This window comes from Strigops habroptila, unplaced genomic scaffold (genome assembly GCF_004027225.2).
Source record: "Strigops habroptila isolate Jane unplaced genomic scaffold, bStrHab1.2.pri NW_022045634.1_ctg1, whole genome shotgun sequence".
Lineage (NCBI taxonomy): Eukaryota > Metazoa > Chordata > Aves > Psittaciformes > Psittacidae > Strigops > Strigops habroptila.
Window position 1 is genome coordinate 224,873 of NW_022651110.1, and position 21,613 is coordinate 246,485.

General features: G+C 50.0%; 2 protein-coding genes across 3 annotated transcripts; both read right to left on the minus strand.

Moving 5' to 3' along the window:
* Positions 1-1,196: 1,196 nt before the first annotated feature.
* LPAR2 (lysophosphatidic acid receptor 2) lies at positions 1,197-11,437 on the minus strand. 2 transcript variants are annotated; one of them, XR_003989859.1, is made up of 4 exons: positions 11,188-11,424; positions 7,160-7,902; positions 1,734-2,891; positions 1,197-1,523 (listed from the first exon to the last, which is right to left on the minus strand). XR_003989859.1 is itself a non-coding variant. In XM_030475237.1 (3 exons), exons 1-3 carry the CDS (start codon positions 11,220-11,222, stop codon positions 2,590-2,592), a joined length of 1,080 nt encoding a protein of 359 aa, XP_030331097.1. In that variant the 5' UTR covers positions 11,223-11,437; the 3' UTR covers positions 1,197-2,589. The 2 variants fall into 2 exon arrangements, 1 of the variants encoding a protein (XP_030331097.1); XM_030475237.1 differs by having other exon boundaries at positions 1,197-2,891; positions 11,188-11,437.
* Positions 11,438-18,933: 7,496 nt separating this feature from the next.
* Positions 18,934-21,148, minus strand: LOC115603408 (GEM-interacting protein-like). Its single transcript, XM_030475252.1, has 2 exons — positions 20,705-21,148; positions 18,934-20,221 (listed from the first exon to the last, which is right to left on the minus strand). Exons 1-2 carry the CDS (start codon positions 20,808-20,810, stop codon positions 19,758-19,760), a joined length of 570 nt encoding a protein of 189 aa, XP_030331112.1. The 5' UTR covers positions 20,811-21,148; the 3' UTR covers positions 18,934-19,757.
* Between the last annotated feature and the right edge of the window lie 465 nt (positions 21,149-21,613).

Genomic DNA, 21,613 nt, shown 5'->3' on the forward strand with positions numbered 1-21,613 from the left:
TTCAGCAGAGCCCATTTTTATACAGGAAGCATTGACATCCTTGAAGTAGTCAGGATCTCCTGCTGGTCCAAACTGGGCTGGGGAGACCTTGGAGCAGCTCCCAGTGCCTAAAATGGCTATAAGAAACCTGGAGAGGGGCTTTGGACAAGAGGTGTAGGGACAGCACAAGGGGGTTGGAACTGGATGACCTTTAAGGTCCCTTCCAACCCAAACCAGTCTGGGATGCTACAGAATCCTTGATGTACTTCCCCTCAATGCTTGGTTAAATTTAAACAAGCCATTCAGAAGACCAGGAAGACAGCCTCAAGAGATGATGCTCTCTAGATGGTGATCATAAAGCATGAAGAATACAGACATCCAATGACTCCAAGTCTGCCTGTGTGGGGGTACCTACACGGAAGCACTTGTCAGAGCAGGAGCGCGTTGCCAAGCCTGCCAGCAGCAGGCTCAGGTCAGGCTCCTTACCAGGTCCCTCAGGGAACAACATGTACAGCTTAAAGGCCCAATTTGGCCTAAAAGCCAAGTGCAATTCTCTTAGGAGCAAAGTGTCATCTCACCCCCTAAAGATCCATTCCCAGCCCAATGCAGTACAGTCAATTCTTTACACATCCCCCTGGTTAAGTCAGACTGGTGCTAACCCCTCACCTAGGCCACATCAGCCATCCTAGTGCCTGCCTATGGTTGTTCTGTCCCAGCTCCAGCACTCCCAGGAACAGTTTTCCATGAGTTCACTGTTAGCATCTTCCTCCAGCTACTACTAATTCACCACAGTGTGTACCTGTATCCCAAACCCAGTATTTTCCAGGGCCTAGAAGGTAACTGGAAGTCATCTTTGGCAATACAAAGAGAATTTTGCCTTCTTTTAGCCCTACCAGTGGGTGAAGTGCCCCCAAAACTGCCAAGTCTGGTGTTTGCAAGCAATGGACCAAGGTTGGCATCTTCCCGCCTGCTCTGGCTGCCTGGAAATGACCCTCCAGTTCTCTTCATGGTCTTTCTGGAGGCTCTCACCCCTCCAGACACACACAGAGAGTCCTGAGATGCTCTTGAGGAGAACCTACCTCCAAGGCAGCTCATAGCACAGCAGGCTGCGGGGATGCAGGCATGAAGGGCAGCATCCTTCCTTTCCAGCATCACACAACTGGATGTTCCTTTTCCCAGGGCTTCAGAGTGGGGAGAGAAGGGAAAAATTCCAAGTCTTCTTTTCTAAAACCCAGGACAACATTTATTCAAAAAGCCTCTGGGACACAGAGATGGGAACCATATTCCAAGACTGGTTTAGTCAATCCAGGAGACTGTCACCTTTATACTGGCACTTCCTGACTCTGTCCTGCAAGAACAACAAGTCCATGCACACACGTGAGTAACAATGCCTCTGGGAAAGTTGTCTTCTCTCAAAGCCAGCTGAGGTGATCACTCAGGGAGCTGTTTATTGTTAAAACCCAGTTAAAACCCCCTGAAAATGATGAATTTAACCAGGATTCCAACCCCCGCCTCCTGTCAGCCTCTCCCTGCTCTCACAGGAGCTCATGGCAAATGACTCACTTGGGATTTTGGACTGGCATATTCCCACTGTTCAAGTTTAACAGCATGAAGGAGAAGTTTTAGGTCCTCAGCTGGGACTATTCTTCCACCAGCAGAGCCTCTGCCCTCCAGTTGTGGCTTTACAAGAGTGACAGTTCACACTGCACATCACCTGCAGCAAATGGACTTAGAAAACTAGATCCTACATGGACTAACATTAATATTCCTAATTCCTCATGGGGCTTTGCTGAGGGAAAGGCTACATCTGAACAGACTGAACTGCTGAGCACTGGAGTATGAAGGTACAAACTGCACATTAAAACCCAAGGCAAACTACTGCTTGCCTTGGAATCTAACCTAAACCTGTCCCAAAGGGCTTTCAGCGAGTAGAAAGATGGTTTCATGGGAACGTGACTCACTCCACATTTAAGAACGGGCAATGAACTTGCAAATAGCACATGGGATCATTTAGCAGAACACAAATACCGCTGCAGTGAGTTACAGCACCACTCTCCCATTTAGGAAAGCATTAGGTGCTCCTAAGACATCCTACAAAAGCCCAGAACACTTCAGAAAGCAGGAATCTGCTTCTCGGGAAGCAATTCAACCCACTTCCTCCCTGAAGAGGCCTTAACAATGTGATTTCTGATGCAGGTGGAACACAACCTGAATAGGGCTCTCTGGGGAAACACTAAAGCAGCTCTGTTTAGGAGACAATGCATAAAGCTGAAGAGCTTTGGCTCTTTGGGGGATGCTACTGCTGGAACAACTCTTTCTGGAGGCAGTAATACTGAAGTACCAAATACTTTGCTTGGTGGGAGATTCCTGTAGCACCCAGCACGCCTCTAGATGCTGCTCCATTAAATCAACCTTGCATTAGAAATAGCAGTCTTTAATAAAGAATGCTATTCCATGTGTGCTTGTCCTCAACAATGCACCATCCAGCAGCTCCTTATCTTGTCCCTTACCCACGACAAGTATTGAGCACAGCAGGGAAGGCTCTGCTGCTTTAGAAGCAGGTCACTCTTCCCCTCTGCTCCCTCCTCAGGATCAGGCGCTGAGCAAGAGCTAAATAGAGGAATCTACAGTGAAGTGCCCGTTCTGAGACAGTGTCTTACGGTCTGTGGTGTTTAACTTCACCACCGTGGGGGTGTATTTGGAATTCCTGTAACACACAAAGCAGAGGATCCTCCGGAAGGTGCTTCGCATCTCGCTGTCCCTGTAGGAGTAGACGATAGCGTTTATCAAGGAGTTGATCTCTGCCAGCAACAGGACGTACTTCTCCACTGCTAGAACATTACAGCTCTTGCAGCCCAGGCCATCCAGGAGGAGCACAACTTGTCCTGGAGTCCAGCAGATGACAAAAGCACCTGGGGAGAGAATAAGAGCTGTTAGAGAAAAAGCAGGTTCCTGGCCCTGCACTATAAAGATGCTCAGTAGAATCACTGGTGGTTTATAGAATCATGGAATGGTTGGGGTGGAAGGGACCTTAAAGCTCATCCATTCCCAACCCCCTGCCACGGGCAGGGACACCTTCCACTAGAGCAGGTTGCTCCAAGCCCCTGTGTCCAACCTGGCCTTGAACACTGCCAGGGATGGGGCAGCCACAGCTTCTCTGGGCACCCTGTGCCAGCGCCTCAGCACCCTCACAGGGAAGAACATTTCAAGTGCTTTCACTTACCTCCCCATTATTGCATTCACAGGGATAACATGGTCATACTCCCTATTTACATGCCATTCCCTCCAAGAAGTGGAACAGGCTGTAATATCAAGGAAGATCCATCCCTGGCAGTGTTCAAGACAGAGCCCTGGGCAACATGGTCTAGCGTGAGGTGGCCCTCGGGGGACACCTAGGGGGTTGGAACTGGATGATCTTAAGGTCCTTTCCAACCCAGACCATTCTAGGATCCTAAGAGTCAGAGAAACAACCTTGAATGACAATCTCCGGTGTCCACACAGTTTACAGGGGCTTTAGTATGAGTTAGGCTGAGTCCTGGCCAACACTTGAGGCAGAAGCAGCCTCTCACTGCTCTAAGCTGAGCAGAAAACAGCCAAGCAATGGGCTGGCTAACACCAGGGCTGAGCTGGACAGGCTCCACCACTGATTCAGTCGGGCAGATACCATGTTCTTGCCACCACCTGCAAAGCTCTTTGGCAGAAGGGTAATTGCTGCTTTGCATGATGGAGTGGGAGGTGCTGCAGCTCCTCAAGCCCTTCTTACAGCCATGGTTTGAAGGCTGACGTCAATGCAGCACTCGCCCATCGCTGCTCCCGGGGGTTATTGCAGAAGGTTGTATCCTAAAGCACAGGAGCTGCACCCTGCTGTGTCTTCTGGGAAAGGGTGGAAGGGAATGAGACTTGCTGGGAATTCTGTAACTACACCCTTTACTGGAAAACATCTGCCTGGAGAGGACAAGAGCCAGAGGAGCTGCACCAGAGCAGAGAGGATGAATTCATGGCTGTCACTGAGTGAAATGCACTGGTGCAGAGTTAAAGGAACACCTGGGAGGGATGCCCAGGGATTCTGGGAGCATTCCCTGCTGACTTCAGGCCACTGCCTCACAGAACCCTTGGATTTAAGCAAACCATGCTCAGCACAGCAGCCACCACATCCAGGCCCAGGCAGCTTTTTCCCCCCACTTGCAGACAGGACTTTGCCTCCTCTGTGTTTTGCAAATATACAAGATGGATTCCTGGTTGTCACAAAGGAAGGGCCAATACTGGACCTGCAGAAAGGGACCTCCTTGTTTAGTGCTTTCACCTTCTTTTTTGGCCAGGTTTTCAGCATTCACAAGGGAAGGCAGATTCACTAGAGACTGGCTCCCAGCAGCACTAAGGAAAGCCAAAGGAATATTACAGAGAAGAGGGGGAAACCAAAAAGAAGCACCTAAGATGAAGTTCTTTGCCTGCAAATCCAGCTCTTTCCTTGCTCCTTAATGGAAGCTGAAGTATTCAGAAAGAACCTGAACTCTTAGTAATGTAACAGAGCATGGTCAGCAATGCCTCTGCCCCGTGGTTTGGTCACATCACATCCTCGTCACTCAACTGCTCTGTGGGAAGACTTCCTACTAGTTTCCAGATAAACCTTGGTCTCATTACAGGTTTCCAGGTCAGCTCCTAGACCTGTTCCCGATGCCCAGGACCTGCAGGATTATCCTTGCCTGACAATGAAGTGGGACGCACACAACTCCTACCGCACCCTCGGCTTCCTCACCAGTGCCTCACCCTCTGATGCATAAGGCGCAAAGTATTCTCTGTGCAGAGTCCAAGTTTGCAGAAGGCTGGGGAATGAGGGTGGGGAAGGGATTACACCAGGGCTTTAGGGCGGGAAGGAACCCTCTGCAGCCTCAGCTTGCTGCACACTGAATCCAAATGGAAAGGCTCCTCAAGTTCAGCAACTCCCTCTTGTTCCCTGTACAGAACCAATTGCTGCTTCTCTCTGATGCTGCCCTGCAGAGGAAGGGAAAACTCTTGGGTTACAAGAGTCCCAAAGGCCTGATGAGCTCCTGAGTCTCCCTCCATGAGGTTTCTCACCACATCATTCATCCTCAGGCACCAGTCCCAATTCCCTATGGAACCACAGCAGCTCTTCTGAGCCTCCTCTGACCCCAGCTTTCTCCTCACTCAAGGCAGAAGACAAAAGCATCAAGAGGAAGGGGATCTCCCAATATAAGGTGAGTTGCATCTCCCTTCTTGGCCAGCATCCCCCATCCTCCCAACAGTCTTCCAGTTAATGTGAAGCCCCATAAAGTCAAACAGGCCTGCTGACACCATCGGTGACTCTGATACTGCTCAGGAAGGAAGGAGGAACAAACCAACTTCTCTCCACTGCAGACTGTACAAAACACATGAAGTAACTAAATCCTTCAGCCCCACTGCCCCCCTGTGCAGCACCCAGGCAGTAACCACCTCCCAGCTGCACACAAGAGATGGAGAGAGATTGGGAGGCAGCATCAAAGGAAAAGCAGGAACAGGCAGAAAACTCCAGTTTCGATGCTCACAAGTTGCAACAGGCTCCAGCGAGGCAGCGAGCCCTGGAGCAGGGACACAGTGAGCAGCCCCACAGCCCCCCTCACTGCTCCCCTCCCCTGCTGAGCCCCACTGTGCCAGGGGGAGCTTGCAAGGGAGGACTCTTTGTTTGCAGCCACAAGGTTTCCCTGACAGAGCAAATTCTGTGCTTATCAGGAAAGATTTGCAAGCAAAGGGTTGTGACTGTGCGCCTGGAGTGGAGCTGCTCAAGAGCTGAGCACTTTGATTCACTTCAATCTGGTTCTTCCCTTCTGCTTTAACGATCTAACAGTCTTTCCTTAAAGAAATCCTGGAGCAAGGGGCTGTTGAAAGCACAATGCACGTCGCAACCTCTGCTATTAACATAAGAAGGACATGGAGCTGTTGGAGCAAGACCAGAGGAGGCCACAAGGATGAGCAGGGGCTGGAGCAGCTCCTGTATGGAGCCAGGCTGAAAACATTGGGGCTGTTCAGCCTGGAGAAGAGAAGCTGCGTGGAGACCTCAGAGCAGTTTCCAGTGTCTGAAGGGGGCTACAAGGATGTGGAGAGGGACCTTCAGCAGGGACTGGAGTGATAGGACAAGGGGTGATGGGTTCAAACTAAACCAGGGGAAGTTCAGGTTGGAGATAAGGAAGAAGTTCTTCCCTGTGGGGGTGGTGGGACACTGGCACTGGGTGCCCAGAGAAGTGGTGAATGCTCCATCCCTGGCAGTGTTCAACACCAGGTTGGACAGGGCTTGGCTGACACAGTCTAGTGTGAGGCATCCCTGCCCATGGCAGGGAGGTTGGAACTGGATGATCTTAAGGTCCTTTTCAACCCAAACCATTCCATGGTTCTATTAGATGTGCAGCACTGGGCAGGACAGATCTCAATGAAGTTCAATATCCTGCAGAGTTGGAGCCTCAGCACCGACCACTCCAGTTCCTGCTCCTGTTTCACTACAGACTGCAGCTGCAGACAGACTGAGGGGCAGTCAGCACTCTCCTGGAGCCTGTGTGCTCATGGAGAGCAGCTTGAACTGAGAGCTGGGAGCTCCCAAGGACACATTTGCCTGAGCCCCAGCGCTGAGCTGCTCAAACAAAGAAATCTGAACAGAGTTCAATGCTTCATTCCATAAACAGTAAGGAATTTGGCTGCAACTCCCTCATTCCTTCCCTACCACCTTGTAATAGCTGCCCCAAACCTCGCTCCATCCTTTTAATAAAAGATGCACCAAGTGCTCCTTCTTGATTATAGCTCCTAATTCCATGCTACCCTTGCGTGGAGGAAGCAGACTAGAGTTGAGCACGTTAAGAGCTGCTTCTGTGCCCAAAGTCCCAGCACTTACAGCAGTCAGGTATTACCAAGTCACATCAGGAACACCTCCTCTCATCTCTACTAACCTGAGAAACACCCATGTCAGAAGGCAGGAGACTCAGGAGCTCACCCTCTCCTGTCTTGCTACAGCTCACCCAGAACTAATGCAGAGCCCTGAAACCTGAGTTCAGCAGCAGCCAAAGCAAAGCATCACCCCAAGCACCAGGGAAGCAAAGTGTCACTTCCCAGTGCTGCCAGTTGTCCTGAGCACATCCACCCCACCAACCCCACAGAGCCCAGGCTGGAGGCTCAAAGCACCAAGAAGTGGACTTACTTAGGATGATAGTGACCGTCTTGACCAGGCTGATCATGGTCTCCTTGTAGCGCGGGTGGAAGCTCGTGTGCTTGGACATCCGGGTCATCTTCCTTTTGACATAGATGAAGATGTGCGTGTATACAACCACCATGATCAGGAAGATAACCAGGTTGGAGATGGCCCAGAAGGTCAGGTAGCTCCTGCTGTAGAGCGGTGCCATGCTGGAGCACTTCTCCAATGCACAGAGGCAGTGCCAGCCATAGGATGGGATGAGCCCCAGGAGCAGGGCTGTGACCCAAATACAGAAGATGAGGATCATCACACGCTGGTTGGACATTTTGCTGTGTAACTGCATAGTGAACACAGTCTGGTGCCTTTCCACAGCGATTGCTAGCAGGTTCACCACAGAGGCTGTCAAACTGGTGTCCAGCAGGCTCTGACGGATGAACCAGGTCTTCAGAGAGAGCTCTGCTGTCCTGGGCCCCGTGTGGAACATGAGGAACATGTAAGCGATGCCAGCAAAGAGGTCTGCAGCTGCCAAGTTCCCCAGCAGGTAGTAGATGGGGTAGTGGAAGCGGCGGTTGATGATGATAGCGGTGATGACCAGCAGGTTGGTCAGGAGCACAATGACACTCACTGTCAGGCCGAGGGCAACCACCAGGACATCCTTTGTCCTCCAGTACGTGGTCAGCTCTTTGCGGCTATTGTTGTAGAAGAACCCCACAGTCTCATTGTAAAAGCAGTGCTTCATTGCTGCTGGCCTAGAGGGGGACAAGAGGAGCATTAGCTGCTTGGGCCTGCAAACACACACAACTGTTACAAGCTGGGGAGATGCTGAGCATGCTTCCCAACACTGCTCCATGGGCAGCACTTGCTGATCCTTCCCAAAAGTACTTCCCAAACTTTGCCAAGAGAGGAAGAACTGGGCAGGAAAAGAGACTCCTCAGCCCTGAAAAGTAAAACAGTGGCAAGAAGTCAGCACATACAACCATGGAGCTGGATCATCAGGAAGCCCTGCAGCACTTCTGGACTATACAACCATGGGCCAGCAGCCAGAGTATCACCCAGTCAGTCACCTGTGCACCAAGGGAAGCAGCTCCCTTCCCCCCTTCCAGCTCTGGAACAAGGCTGCAAGTCAAAACTCACTGAACTCACTGGAAAACAACTTGATAGGAAGATATTGAAGTCTCAAGAGGACTTTTCCCATTTCTTTGACACACTGGGCGCTGCTGGGAGCCATTTGTCTGGGTCGTAACATTAGTGTGGGTGTCCCCTCCCTCTTCATGGCCAGGTTGGACACAGGGGGCTTGGAGCAACCTGCTCCAATGGAAGGTGTCCCTGCCCGTGGCAGGGGGTTGGAGCTGGATGAGCTTTAAGGTCCCTTCAACCCAATCCATTCCCTGATTCTGCATCACTTGTTAAAGCCTCTTTACCTCTAGTAATCCCCGCCCTGTGGGCAGCCAAACATGAAGCAGCAGGTTAAGTTAAAGGATGTTAAAGGATTTTTTTGTGTCCACCAGAAGAGAAACCATGAAAAGATCCAGCACCATGAACAATCCCATGGGATGAGCAGCAGCCGGATCCCTACACCCCACAGCAGATGTTCCTGCTCCTTTCCTAACCCAGAGCCTGGAAATCTCAAGTCAGGGCTGGCTGCAGTCCCCACTGGGAAGGGCAAACCTAGTTTGGAGCCTCCTTCCTCGCAGCACTGAGGTGCTGACTGATGGATGACACACTTTTTCCTTAGCCTGGTGTGTCCTGCAGATGAAGTCACTGGTTCTCCCTGTCCTCTCATGAGCTCAACCATCACCCTCATCTTAGCAAAGGCTTAAGGCACACCATGCAGTCCTCTTACACAGGGAGAAAACACAACGTGCCTGACTCATAATTCACTTTAAATCACCTCAAACCTAAAACACAGCTCAGGGGCCCGAATTAGTTGCATGTTCATTCTCTGAGTCCATGTTCCTGCACTCTCCAGGCAGTGGTTTTCCAGTATTGCTGTTTTCTGGGATGCTTCAGCATCATGCTCTGGGGATGCAGCCCAGGACATGGAGGGGTCTGGGCTGCAAGAATATTGGTGGGAAAGAAAGGAAAAGGAGGCAGAGGAGGAATCAAGCTGCCCCAAGGGATGGAGCCATGAGCTAGTACTATGTACCAAGTCCATCTTTCCTCTCTTTTCAGGTTGTGGGATGTTTGTAGATCTCTAGCTGTTCAGGAATCGTGTGGTCCAAATGCAGCACAGGGGATGGAAGCATCCCAGTGGCTTCCTCAGACACACCACGTGGGGACTTGGCTTGGACAGGAGAAAGCAATGGAAGAAGAAGGAAGGGAGGAACGCCCAGGATCGGGACACTGAATCACAGGCAGGTAGATGCCACCTTCATAGGGTGTATCCAAAAAATCAAACCAAAGGCTTGGCCATTCAAAACAGTTCCCTCCAAACATTGGTGAAAGCTTGAATCCCAAATCAAAAAGGAAATTGCCACTGATGTTAGATAAACCTCTTCACCTTTTTAACAGCACACGTATGGGAAGAAGGGGGGAAGGAGAGAAACTAAAGTGGTACCAGTTATAGAAGTTGAACTGGTATAGTGAGGATCACAACGGAACAGCTCTGGCCCATACACAGTGTAGCACAAAGGCAGCTCACACGATGCTTTCCATATCCAGGACCATTAAACTACAGTGTTGATGGCTCTAGGTCTTATTCTCAGTCGGTTTTGAGCTGACACCAAGCCAAATTGAATCCAGATAAGACTAGCTTTAAACTTGCCACTAAGTTATGGAGACCAAGCTTCTTCTCTTGCAAACATTGAAGACTTCCCAAGCTATGACAGGCCCCATAAGCTTCCTCCTGGCAAACTGTGAACCTTTTTCACAGCATTATACAATACTTGTTTAATGCTGTGTTTACTGGGGGAGGGGATGAGAGCTTTGTAAAGCCACAAAGGGGCCATGTCCTGCATGTGCAACACTCCAATGTAGAGAAGCAGCCCCTCAGCATTCAGATGTTGTCATGAGGATTTAAAGGCTGCTTTGGGCAAAACCCAGTTGGAGCCCAGGGAAAAGTTTGAGGGTTGCAATTCCCTCTGCAATGTGGGTTACAAATTGGGTTTGGGCAATCCTACGAGTCTAGGAGGGGCTGACAGGTTAATAACGCCTGTGATGGGTTCGAGGAGCTCCTGTGCCACTTCCCTGCTACCCTGCCCTTAGCAAACTGCCCTGGGAGCTCGGCAGCAAGGGCAGACAATGCCACACAGCAACGTTTAGCAGGGGAACACCCTGCCCACAGCAGCGAGCAGATAGAAAGTGAGGCTGGTGCCATGATGCACAAAGGAGCTGGAGGAATCTATTGTTCAGTGTCCGAGCAACCCCCTTCCATGGCCTTACACTCCTCAGCAGGCTCTTACAAGGTTTCTCCTCAGCAGCATTGTTCCCTCGGTAAACCACGACTCCAGTGCCAAGCTGCAACAATCCAGCAGCCCCTTTCCCTTGAGCAATATGCAAACACAGCCTCTTCTCCCATCACACTTCCTCAAACTCCACTCAAGTCTCTCCCCCTTCACATCCAGCAGAGCTTTTGCAGCTCAGTAGGAGCCACCACACAAAAGGAGCGCGGCTTCTCCCCTCGCCAGCGTTATCTGTGTGCAAACACCATCTCCCTTCTCGCTCTGTTACTGCCCCAGGTTCACAGTAAGTTCAGAGTCCTCTTACACTGAAAGTAAAGGTAAGAGTGTCCTCCCTTCTCCATTTCCTCCTGCTTGCAGGAGTGGAAAATGCCAGGCAGCTCCTGGAGACGTGGGAAGACATTCAACACTTGGTAACAAACCCACAGTGGAAGTGAAGAGGGATGAGTGGCTGAATCCATGCTCCCACTAACCACCACAATCCCTGTTGATCAAGGCAGAACAATGGATCTACAAAGGGACTCAAAGCCAACCTGTTTTACCCTGCGCACTGATTTACACGGCCAAACATTCAAACCACGGCTACATTTAAGCCATAAATAGTACAAGCTTTTACTCCAAAGAACAGATTCTTACCTGAAAGCACAACCAACCGCATCCAAAGCTGGCATTTAGCGTTGGTCTCCCCACCACCGGAAGCCAGGGCAGCTATCCAGCAAGGAGATCCCCATCTCTGGAGGCCAGAGGTGCTTCCCAAGCAAGAGGTACAAGGAGAAAAGCCAAGTGCCTTACAGGAAAGTTTCAGACGCGCTTTACAGCCCCATCACAGCGCTCCCAAACGCTGGCTCCTGGGAGCCAAGTTGGCAAGAGCTCGGCTGAGCCCGTCCCTCCTTGGGTCCTCCCCTAGGCGGGTCCTTCCAGGAGCTGTAACCCGAGTCCCTGCCGCCTCCATGGAGGCCAGAGCCGCTTTCCCAACACCTCCAGTTCTGGCTGGCCCGGGTTAGCTCTGCTCTGCCACCATCCCCCTCGTTGGGCCATGCCAACAAGGTGCTGCTGCGTGGGAACTGCACCCTCTGGTCCCAACCCTCCCGTCGCACCAGTTCACCCTGTGGCGAGGGTTCACTCGTGCGCTCCTGCTGCTCCAGAACCTTTGTCCCATCAGCACATCTTGTGAATGACCAGCTCTGGCCCCATGATGGAGGAGCCTGGGCACCAGAAGGCTGCTTTCCTAGTAGTCTACAACTACAGCACCCCCACTTCAAAGGCTGTCAGGTCAGGATCTGGCTCCCCACATCCATGCTTAGGAGCAGGGAGAAGTTGTGAGACACGAGGGAAACTGAGGCACAGACTGGGAAGGGTTTTCCTGTGATAATGTGGTAGAAGTGCATGAAAGAGAGCTCACATTCCTGCTGTGCCAGAGCTGGTCCTTGACACATCCGAGATGATCTTACCTGCTAAGGACCATACATAAACCAACAGCACACATAGTGCTACAAGCCATAGCTGTGTAAATGATGAAGGAAAAAGCCCCACCAGGTTTGCAGCACCCATATAAATCAAATTCATTTTGATTTATACCTTCTGCTCTTGCAGAGGCCCCAGCAATTGCCATTTGACTCCGATTTCCTACTCTCCCACCCTCCTCCTCCCATCATCTGTTCCCCAAGGAACAATGTTATCACCAAGCACAACGCTAATCTGCTGCCAGGCAGACACACAGAGCTTGGCAGGGCCAAATAATGTGCTGTGAAGCAGGCAGGAGATTGCCCAAGAGCCCAGCACAAAGGGGAAAGAGATAGGGCCAAGGATCCAAGGACACATTAACAGAGCAGGGCAGGCAGTAAAGGGAAGCAGAGCAGCAGTGACACTGGCACAGGGCAGATCCTTCACCTTCCCACATTATCATGTTGGTTATACAATAGTTTAAGGCCAAAGAGACTCAAGTCCAAGCTGCAGTAAATCTGTGCCCTCCACTCCCTCCTATTTCCCCAGCACACCCTTTGCTCCAGCAATGGCTTTAAGTCACAGATCCAGCTCTCCACGTGGGTGCACAAGAAGCAGAATCCAGGCCAGAGCAATCTTTTGGCAGCAGCATTGCCTTTGGTAGGCTTCAGATGGTGAGGAAGACACTCCATGCTCTGCAATGTGCAGTTTGGGATGGCAGCAGCCTAAATACTTGTGGTTTAGTCATTCCTTTCAGGAACTGGCCCCCAGCAAGTGCTTTAGAGGCTCCATCTTCATAACAAAACACCCAGAACAAGCAGGAGAACAGTCCAGCGTAACTGAAGTGGCCCATCATGATAGCTCAGCACATCAAGTCCACACACATCAGAGCAGGGACAATGGGAGGTGCAACACATGTCCCACTGGATGAGGCCAGGGCTCATGTAAACCTGTCACAACAAGCATTTTGTGTGTGGAGGGGAGAATATTCCAGGTTTCAAAGTGCTGACCTTAATAACAGCAGTTTTTCTAGTCCGTTTGCCTAGAAAAGAAACTAACTTGACTTCTCTGCATCACAGGAGTTTGGGAGCCCATTTGTTTGGGGGATATTGGAAGCCACCAAGACCCATTGAATTCACCTCTTATGATACACATGAGTTTGGGCCCAGCACACCCCTTGCAGGGTGCTACCTGCAAACCAAAAACCATCGCACCTGAACACCTCACATCAGCTTTTGCAACCATGTCATAGAATGGTTTGGGTTGGAAAGGACCTTAAGGTCATCCAGTTCCAACTCCCTGCTGTGGGCAGGGACACCTCACACTAGAGCAGGTTGCTCCAAGCCCCTGTGTCCAACCTGGCCTTGAACACTGCCAGGGATGGGGCAGCCACAGCTTCTCTGGGCACCCTGTGCCAGCGCCTCAGCACCCTCACAGGGAAGAACTTCTTCCTTATCTCCAACCTGAACTTCCCATTTTGGTTTGAACCCATCACCCCTTGTCCTATCACTCCAGCCCCTGATGAAGAGTCCCTCTCCACATCCTTGTAGCCCCCTTCAGACACTGGAAGCTGCTCTGAGGTCTCCACGCAGCTTCTCTTCTCCGGGCTGAACAGCCCCAATGTTCTCAGCCTGGCTCCATACGGGAGCTGCTCCAGCCCCTGCTCATCCTCGTGGCCTCCTCTGGCTTTGCTCCAACAGCTCCATGTCAGAATTCCTTAAAGACTGACCTCAAATCTCTTCCAACAACATTACTTCTGGGATTGAGCACCGGGATGCTGAACACAGGCAAGACCAAGGAGAGCAGGTACCCATCATGTCCAGCCCCTCCACCTTCCCCAGTCACTCCATGAGTTTTCCTATTGGGAAGAGGCTCAGAGTGTTGTGCAGCATTGTCCCCCCCAGCACAAAGGCTGCTCAAGCAGAGGCACCGAGTAACCGGAGCTTGATGCAGCTGCAGCTCTGCTCACATCCTGGTGCCCAGCAGAGAACTGGTAGAGAAACAGTTCCAAAGACAACAGCAATTCCCTCCCTCACTTCTAGTTTTCAAAGTGAATTAATTGTTTTAGTAGGTTTTGCATCTTCCAACAAGCCTAAAGCAAATATTTTTCTTTAAGTCGCACTGACTGTTCCTGTCAAGCCAAAAGGGAGGCTTTTTTTCCCCTGAAACCCCTCTCTTGGAATCCCAGGAATGTTAAAAACCTTCTGGAAGGAGTCATGTCATCATCTCCCCCCTTCCCCAGCAGATCTCTGCTGAGAACCAGTTGCTCACATTAACACTTCCCAAGTCCCAACTGGCCCAGAGATTCTCCAACCTTCAGCGAGGAGCACTCCACACCATGACACTACACTTCCTAATGTCAGCTATAGCCAGACCTGATAGAAAACAACATATACAGTGATATATATATAAAATATATATGTGTGTGTGTGTATGTATATATACACACACATACACACACAGTGGTAAAAAGGCAGGAATCTCCTAACACCCACTGCTGCTGACACACAGCCAACTCCGAGCTGGAGCAGAGCAGTTGTTTGCAAGCCTCCAGCAAAGAATACTTCTAACCAAGAGGTAGGGAGGAAACCCGTGCCCACTGCTGGCCTTGCCTTCACCAGGAATTCTCTTTTGCTCCAACAAGTTAGCAAGCATTTACTATCAATTGCTCCAGAACAAGTCCTAAAGAACCTGAACAATTCCTGTCCCTCTTCCTCCTACTCCAGGTTTGCTCTGGACACTTAAGGGAAAGCAACACCTTCAACTGAAACAGGGAGAGCACTGAAGCAAAAGGTAACATTGGATCTTGTCACCTTTGCTGGAAAACCAGCTGAGAATAAATTCCCAGGGTATTCCCTCAAATGCACCCGGGTCCTGGCAGAACACCACTCTTCCCTTCCCCAGGTAACTATTCTGGAGATGGGCTTTGGGCTGCACACTTCCTGGCTATTCCAGTCCTCTCGGAGAGGAAACCAGCAGCAGAGAGCAAAGAGGGCAGGGGAGGGAAGAGGGCTGTTTGCAGTGGTGTTTTGTTTGGAGTCAGGATGGTCTCGGGGCCCCTCTGCTGCTGCTCCTCCTAATTCACACAGGAAGGAGGAGATTATCCTCCACAGAGACAGCGATCCCGAAGGCAGAAGCAGCAGTTCAGAGAGAGAAGAGCTTGGCCCCGGAGTGATGTCATGTTATGAGGAGCCACAATGAGGTTAAATTCAAGTGGGGATGCTGTTTATGAAGCAGGACTCGGCCTCTTCTTCACCCAAAGATCATTCCAGCACTTGACACTCTTGTCAAGAAAAACAAACCCGGGTGGAAATTCCCTTCCTGTGAGCCGCAGGCAGCCCTGGGCTCAGCTCCCTTCACAAGCAGGCTCCTCTCCTCCTGGCTGGCACCCAGCAGAGATGAAGCCTCCCCTTGTCCACTTGGCACTTCCCAGGCACTCAAGCTCCACGTGCCTCAGCCTTTGCTTTTAGGGGGATTCTTTGTAAAGAGCCCACTTCCCCCCGTGTCTCCATTTGGTTTCATGGCAGATGCCTGCAGCTGATGGCTGGGGAGGCATAAAGAGCATTTAACATGCCTTTCTGCTTATGTTGAGGAAGGAAAAATAAACCCAGTTCCGAAGAGCCTCCAGCTACAGCAGAAGCAGATGCAGCACAACTGTAGCTTGATCTTGAACAAGAGGAGCAGGAACTGACACAGCTCTATTCTCCCTGAGCAAGAAAAGGGAACATCTAGCCCTTCAGAGACATGTGGCTTCCTCCAGGCCTTTGGTCCAGCACAATTCCCAGCACTGAGGCTTTTCCCCCCACTTAGGTGAAGGTTTCAGGGAAATTTCATTAGGTCTTGCAGGTTTTCCTCAAGAATCAGCTCCTACAAGAGCAAGGTCACAGGGGGTGGCGGTGGGGGGAAATTCCAGCACCCCACAAAAGGTACATTCAGCACAACAGACCCCTGAAGGTGTGCAAGAACCTCTGTGCTCTGCCTCAGTCTTGCAGTCCTGGGCTAAGCACCAGCCCTTTCCTAGGTGGAAAGGATTCTGTTTGCCCCTTGCACATCAGTGAGCATGGGAGAACTGATTTCGATAGATCCAGGCCACAGGCTGGCCCATAACATCCAAGGTTTCCATGACAAATGAAAGAGTCTTTACTTCTGCTTAATTCTGATCATTTTTGGTCATGTTTTACTAAAGCTTTGAGCTTTTAGGCAGATTTCTAGCAGGGAAGAAAACATTAGTTCAGATGCTTGCTTTCATGCAGCTCTTGCTCCCTTTAAGAAAGATATTTCCTTAAGTAAAGAATATTCTCGTAAGGGGCATGCAGAATCCTACATGTCCATTTCTTACACAGATTTATACTGAGAAATACAACTCCCTTGAAACCAGTTTCTAAGATACCTCCCAAATTGACCATCTCCAGGGCCCTGCATGCCAAGTATCCCAAACTTGCTGGCTCAGCAAAGCTGGAATTACAGCTCCACACATCTTTATTTAAAGTAAATGATAGAGGAGAGCAGCCAGTGCCCTGAGAGGATTCCAGCCACAGGCTGCAGGGAGGGGTAGACATGCAGAGTGGGTTGAGTTCAGTCCACACTCCCCTTTGCACATGCTTTGAGTGCCCCACGACGCACAACACCTATAGACCTGCCTGCACCACGATCCAAACAAAGGGGTTTAAGCACCCAGCAACTTCAGCCAAACCCCTCCTGCAAAACGTTTCCTGAATCCTGTATCAGAAGCCCAGAGGCCTGGTTTACTCACCCTTCCATCTGTTCCAGGTACCGTTACTCTGGACATCCACAGGTCATGCTGGGGCAGGAGGGACAGAGAAGGAGCAACCAAAAGCTGTTTGTCTGCAGCAGCATGAACTCCCTCACCTGATCTGCTAACTCCCTGTTGGAAAACCCCTTTCAAAGTCAAATAAGACAGGAATGCAAGAAAACCAACTTACTTTATACACCAGACATGTTAATGTCTAAGGTATCAATAGAAACCATTCCATTTGCCACCAAACAACATACACAGCCACTCCTGCTGCTAAACCACCCACTATAGCAACTAAACAGCTTAAAAGGAGCAATTAAAGTAGATTTGGTACCTCCTGGCGACTGCTAGAAGAGCAAGGCAGAACATAAGGGTGTTCTTTAGTGATAGATAACTGAGCAAGCAAGCACCCTGCACAGGGGTAACACTGCACTGCTCATGCCTGAGGAATGAAACCTCCCACCCAAATAGAAGCAGAGTTGCAGCAGTTGATGTTTTATAAATGGTTTCTTACACCACCCCCTTCCCAACTCAGAGAAAGGCTTTTCCTACCTGCTTACATGAACAGCATCATCTTATCTCCATGCAAACATTCACTCCACATATTCAAAGGGTGTGTGCTACACAGAGACCGTGAGATGGGGCTCTGCTGTAAGCAGCCAGCCCAGCAATGCATCTCAAAGCAGGCAGCAGATGACTTGCAAAGGGGCCTTAATCTATAAACCAACTCCTTGTGATGTTACTGAGCATTTGGAGTGGTTGAACAAACAACAAAGACTCCACCACATTTCAAGAGGCACAGCCTGATAGCTGAATGCTTCTTACCCTTGAAGGATAGATCCAGCAAAGCATAAATCTTCCCAGGAAAAGCCTGCTCTTGGGAAACCAGTATTAAGTCCCACTGAACTCCCATGTTCCGCCATCAAAGGTAGGAACAGGTCACTCATCTCCACTTTTATATTCCAGGGATGCTGCGTTGAAGGGAAATGATGAAGCGCTAACGATTCAACAGGAAACAGCTGGAAGCAAAGCCTGTTTCTGGCTCTTTCTTCCCTTGCTCTCCCTTTGTTAGAACACTGCAAAGGAATCTCTTGGTCCCTACCTAAAACCATCAGGTGCTTGCATTCCCTTAATTCCAAGTCAGAGCCCAATATATGGGGCCCAGCTGGGATCCTCACTTGTGGAGACCTGGGGCCTTGAACTTCCTTACGAACATGAGCAGTGGCTGAAGCTCAGCAGCACATTGAGGGGCTGAGATGAGCTGGTTGCTTTGTGCCCTGAACTCACATTGGCTCTATTAAAAGAAAGGTTTGAAATAAGAAATTGGTTGTTTGGCTGCTAAGAGGATTCTTGAGAGGGTTGCTATGGCTTTATGTATCAGCTACACAGATAGTAACCATCCTCTGTGGCATAGCTCTCAGTTAGAGGGTCAGCCAGCCACCTACATGAGGTGCTGCTGTGAAAAGAAGAGATTGGGGAGGCTTTTTGAGCGAGGAAATGAGGTTGTTCCTTGTTAGTTACTGCCTATCCCTTGCTGTATATAAATACAGCTGAGCCTGTTCTTTTGAAGTGAAGATGCAGCCTCAAGGAGGTGGGAGGAATTGATGCTTCTTTCCCTGCCAAGTTTCTTCTTCAATTCAATGCCTTGATGTCTAAACCACATTATCTGTGGCTGGGATTCAGAAAATCCTCACTCTGAGCAGGAGGAGAGATGTTTTGGACCCTGCATCCAAGTTTTCCCCACGCGACTGGGACTTGGCAGCCATGGAAGTGTTGCTTTGGCAGCTCCTACCCTTACCAAATGACCAGGAAAGCAGCAGTAACAAGGAGTTACAAGGTAAGAGCAAGTGTGTTTTCTCTCATAGTGGTTTTGTATGTGATGGGCAGCTGGAAGGAGAAGTGGATGGCAGGAGTTGCACTGTCCAAGCCCCTCATCCTTCTCCTGTTTAGAAGGAATCTCCTATTGAGTGTTTGAAGTGTGTGGCAGGAAAAGGAAACTAAGGGTTTGTTTTGCAGGGGTTTTATTCTACCTGTGCTGGTTCCTCAAGTTCTAAATTCCTGTGGGCAAGAGCTACCTTTGTGTTATAGAGACCTGAGTGTACTTGGCACTGTTCAAATGCTCCAGTAAGTGCTTGCTCAAGGCTTCCCTATTCACACTTAACAAATACATGCTAAGCTTATAATAAAGCACCCAACAGTTTATTATAGATGTTCTACAGTAAAAGATAAGTTACTCTTCAAGAATCCCAAGCACTATATGAACAAATATACATTGTTCCAGAGATGCAAACTCTCTTTAGCCTCAACTGTACCCATAGTAAGAATAGAGCCTTAACATTTGCTTTACAACGTTGTTAAGAAACAAGCTCAAAACACAGTCTGTGGTAAGTGTAGGAAGAGTCCTGCCCACACGCGTGCATCACGAGATGGCACTACAGGACACAATTCTCCCTGTGAAGACTTGCTGGGCAGAAAGCTCACTGTGAGGAGGCCAGAAGGAGCATTTGGGGTTACCCACATGCAGGTGAGACCTCACAAGTCACAGCAACCTTGCTTTAGATCCCCAAAATCTGCTGGAGGTTCAGGGCTTTGCTGCCTTTACCGTAGAAGCAGCTTCATAGGGGAGCTCACTGGGCTTTGGAGGGAATTGGGGTGAACTGTTGGAGAAATGGGCTCTGGCTCAGCAGTCTCTTCTCTTTACAGAATGGCTTTGTGCTGACCAGCAAGGGGAAGCTCCAGCAACGGAAGCAGAAGGATCCAGAGTATGTGAGCTTTGCCCATCTACCCTGTTGTATTACACTCAAAAGGTGAGTTACACTCCAAAAAGCTGTGAAATCAAAGTTATAAAGATCAGTGCTTGTTGCAGCAGCCAAAACCTGACCACTTGGGAATGTTTCCTGTCCAGTGTCCTTCATTTCAGATGCCTCCTTCCTGGCTACATCATTCAAGCCAGGCAATCTGTGTGGCCTCAGCTTCTCGTGTTATCCTGACATCCTTTGGGGTTTTCCTATAGGTATGTGCCTGTGATGAGGTCTTCTCCTTCCTCAGTAGATCCTGTGCCCTCCAGAGATGCGGAAGTGTCACTGACCTGAAGCTTTGAGACAATCCTGGCTGTTTCCTGCGTGATCTCAAAGTGCTTGAGCAGTTGTCTCCCCCCTGAGCGGTGCTTGAGTGTGCTTGTGTCGGTTGAGCTGTTCCTCCTCCTAGGGCTCTCCTCCTTTGTCACGGAGCTGCTGCCAGGAGGGTTGCCTTCTGCACCACATCCCATTGCCATGTTTGCTAATGTGGTAGTCCTCAAGGGCAAACTGGAAGCCTTGGGAATGACTGGTGTCATTTTTGCCTGTGTTCGAATGTATTTCACAGGCTGTCGGCTGAAGCGGCCTCTGGGCTGGCTCCCCAGGCCTGGGTCGGAATCACTGTCTGTCTTCTGCTCAGAGTCTTCCAGCTCAGAGCCAACACTTGTGTTCATCTCTGAACAAAAGATGAGACAGAGCAGTGAAACAGGGTCCTACAACAACCAATTCTGGCTGGTGGCTTCTTTTCCTCTTAGAAAGGACACCAAAATCCCTCCTGCATCAACAGGTTCAACTGCCCTCTAACAGCTTTGCCCATCAGGAGCAACTACAAGCTGTGCATTTGAAAGAGGTGGAATATAGCAATCAGCTTTATGTTCTTAAAGCTGTCCTCAATGCCTTGAAGCCAGGAGAGAGGCAACTGTGGGCTTAAGAGTTGAGGCTGCAGAAGGGAAAAGCCCTTCCTGACGACAGCATAAAATGTGCTTGTGATTTCATGTGAGCTATATGTGGTTGCTCTGCAGCAGATTGTCTGCACAAAACCTGAGCAGTGATGCCAAGGGGGGGCCCTTGCTGGGTAACGTAGAGGCAGGCAGGAGGTGTGAAAACCAGCGAACAGAGTACAAGGCAACCTAGAAGAGTATCATGATCACCACTTTACCTAAGGCATCCAGGCTTAGTCGACTGTGGGCTCCCTCCAGAGTCAGCTCATTGATGGCTTCCCTGGAAGATGAGTTACCAGACACATAATCCACATTTACACCCATGTGCTGGGAGGAGAAGTTCTGTTGGAAGAAGTCAGGAGTGTTTATACAGGACTCTGAGGTGAAGATAACACCAACTCCCACTTACCCCAATGCTGTTAGAGCCAAGTGAATGGAGGCCACTGCTTGAGCTGAAAGTGCCTTGCTTTGTCTTAGATTAGCTGTGACACTTGGGAATAGGGAAGGAGCTTGCAGAAGGTCACAGGACAGAGCCATGAGAGAGGAGAAGGTGGTTCAGCCCTGCCAACTCCAGCATCCATGCTGGCAGAGCACAGCTGCCCTAAAACTCAACCCAGAGAGCAACAGTGTGCTGAGACTGATTCGCATGTCCCACAGGATGCTCAAGCGGCCCCTTTCAGGACAAAAAGGGGGAACATCAGAAACCAAAGCCATTAACTGGAGCTCAGTAAGTCTGGTCAAATGTGATGGGAGTGCCTGGCTTTTGTAGTTGGTGTGGACCCACTGTGAGTTTGCACCAGGATCTGGGCAGGGGCTCCAGAGCTTGGTTTTATTAATGGCAAAACCAAAGCGCCCTTAGAAGTAACTCCTCTTTCTAAGGACTTGCAAAATCTTCAAGTAGGTAAAAATGGCTTTGAAAATAGCCAAAGGCAATCCTAGTGTGTATCTCAAAGTGCTTATTGTGAAGGTTTATTCATTCTGTAGGATTGCTGCCCACAGAACGTGAATGGTGTGATTTTATTTCAACTGTCATCATAGTTGTTCTAATTTCTGCTTCCTCAGAAAAGGAGAGCTGGACCTGGAAAGGAAGTAGCGAAGCAGCATTCCTGCCTGTCAGCCATGGACAG

Coding starts and splice junctions, on each gene's coding strand:
- LPAR2 (XM_030475237.1), bottom strand. CDS start 11,222: ATGCCAGCTTTGGATGCGGTTGGTTGTGCTTTCAG. Junction 7,903..11,187: donor GCGGTTGGTTGTGCTTTCAG/GTAAGAATCTGT, acceptor GTCCCCCTCTAG/GCCAGCAGCAATGAAGCACT. Junction 2,892..7,159: donor GACGGTCACTATCATCCTAA/GTAAGTCCACTT, acceptor TTCTCTCCCCAG/GTGCTTTTGTCATCTGCTGG.
- LOC115603408 (XM_030475252.1), bottom strand. CDS start 20,810: ATGGGTGTAAATGTGGATTATGTGTCTGGTAACTCATCTTCCAGGGAA. Junction 20,222..20,704: donor ACTAAGCCTGGATGCCTTAG/GTAAAGTGGTGA, acceptor TCTTTTGTTCAG/AGATGAACACAAGTGTTGGC.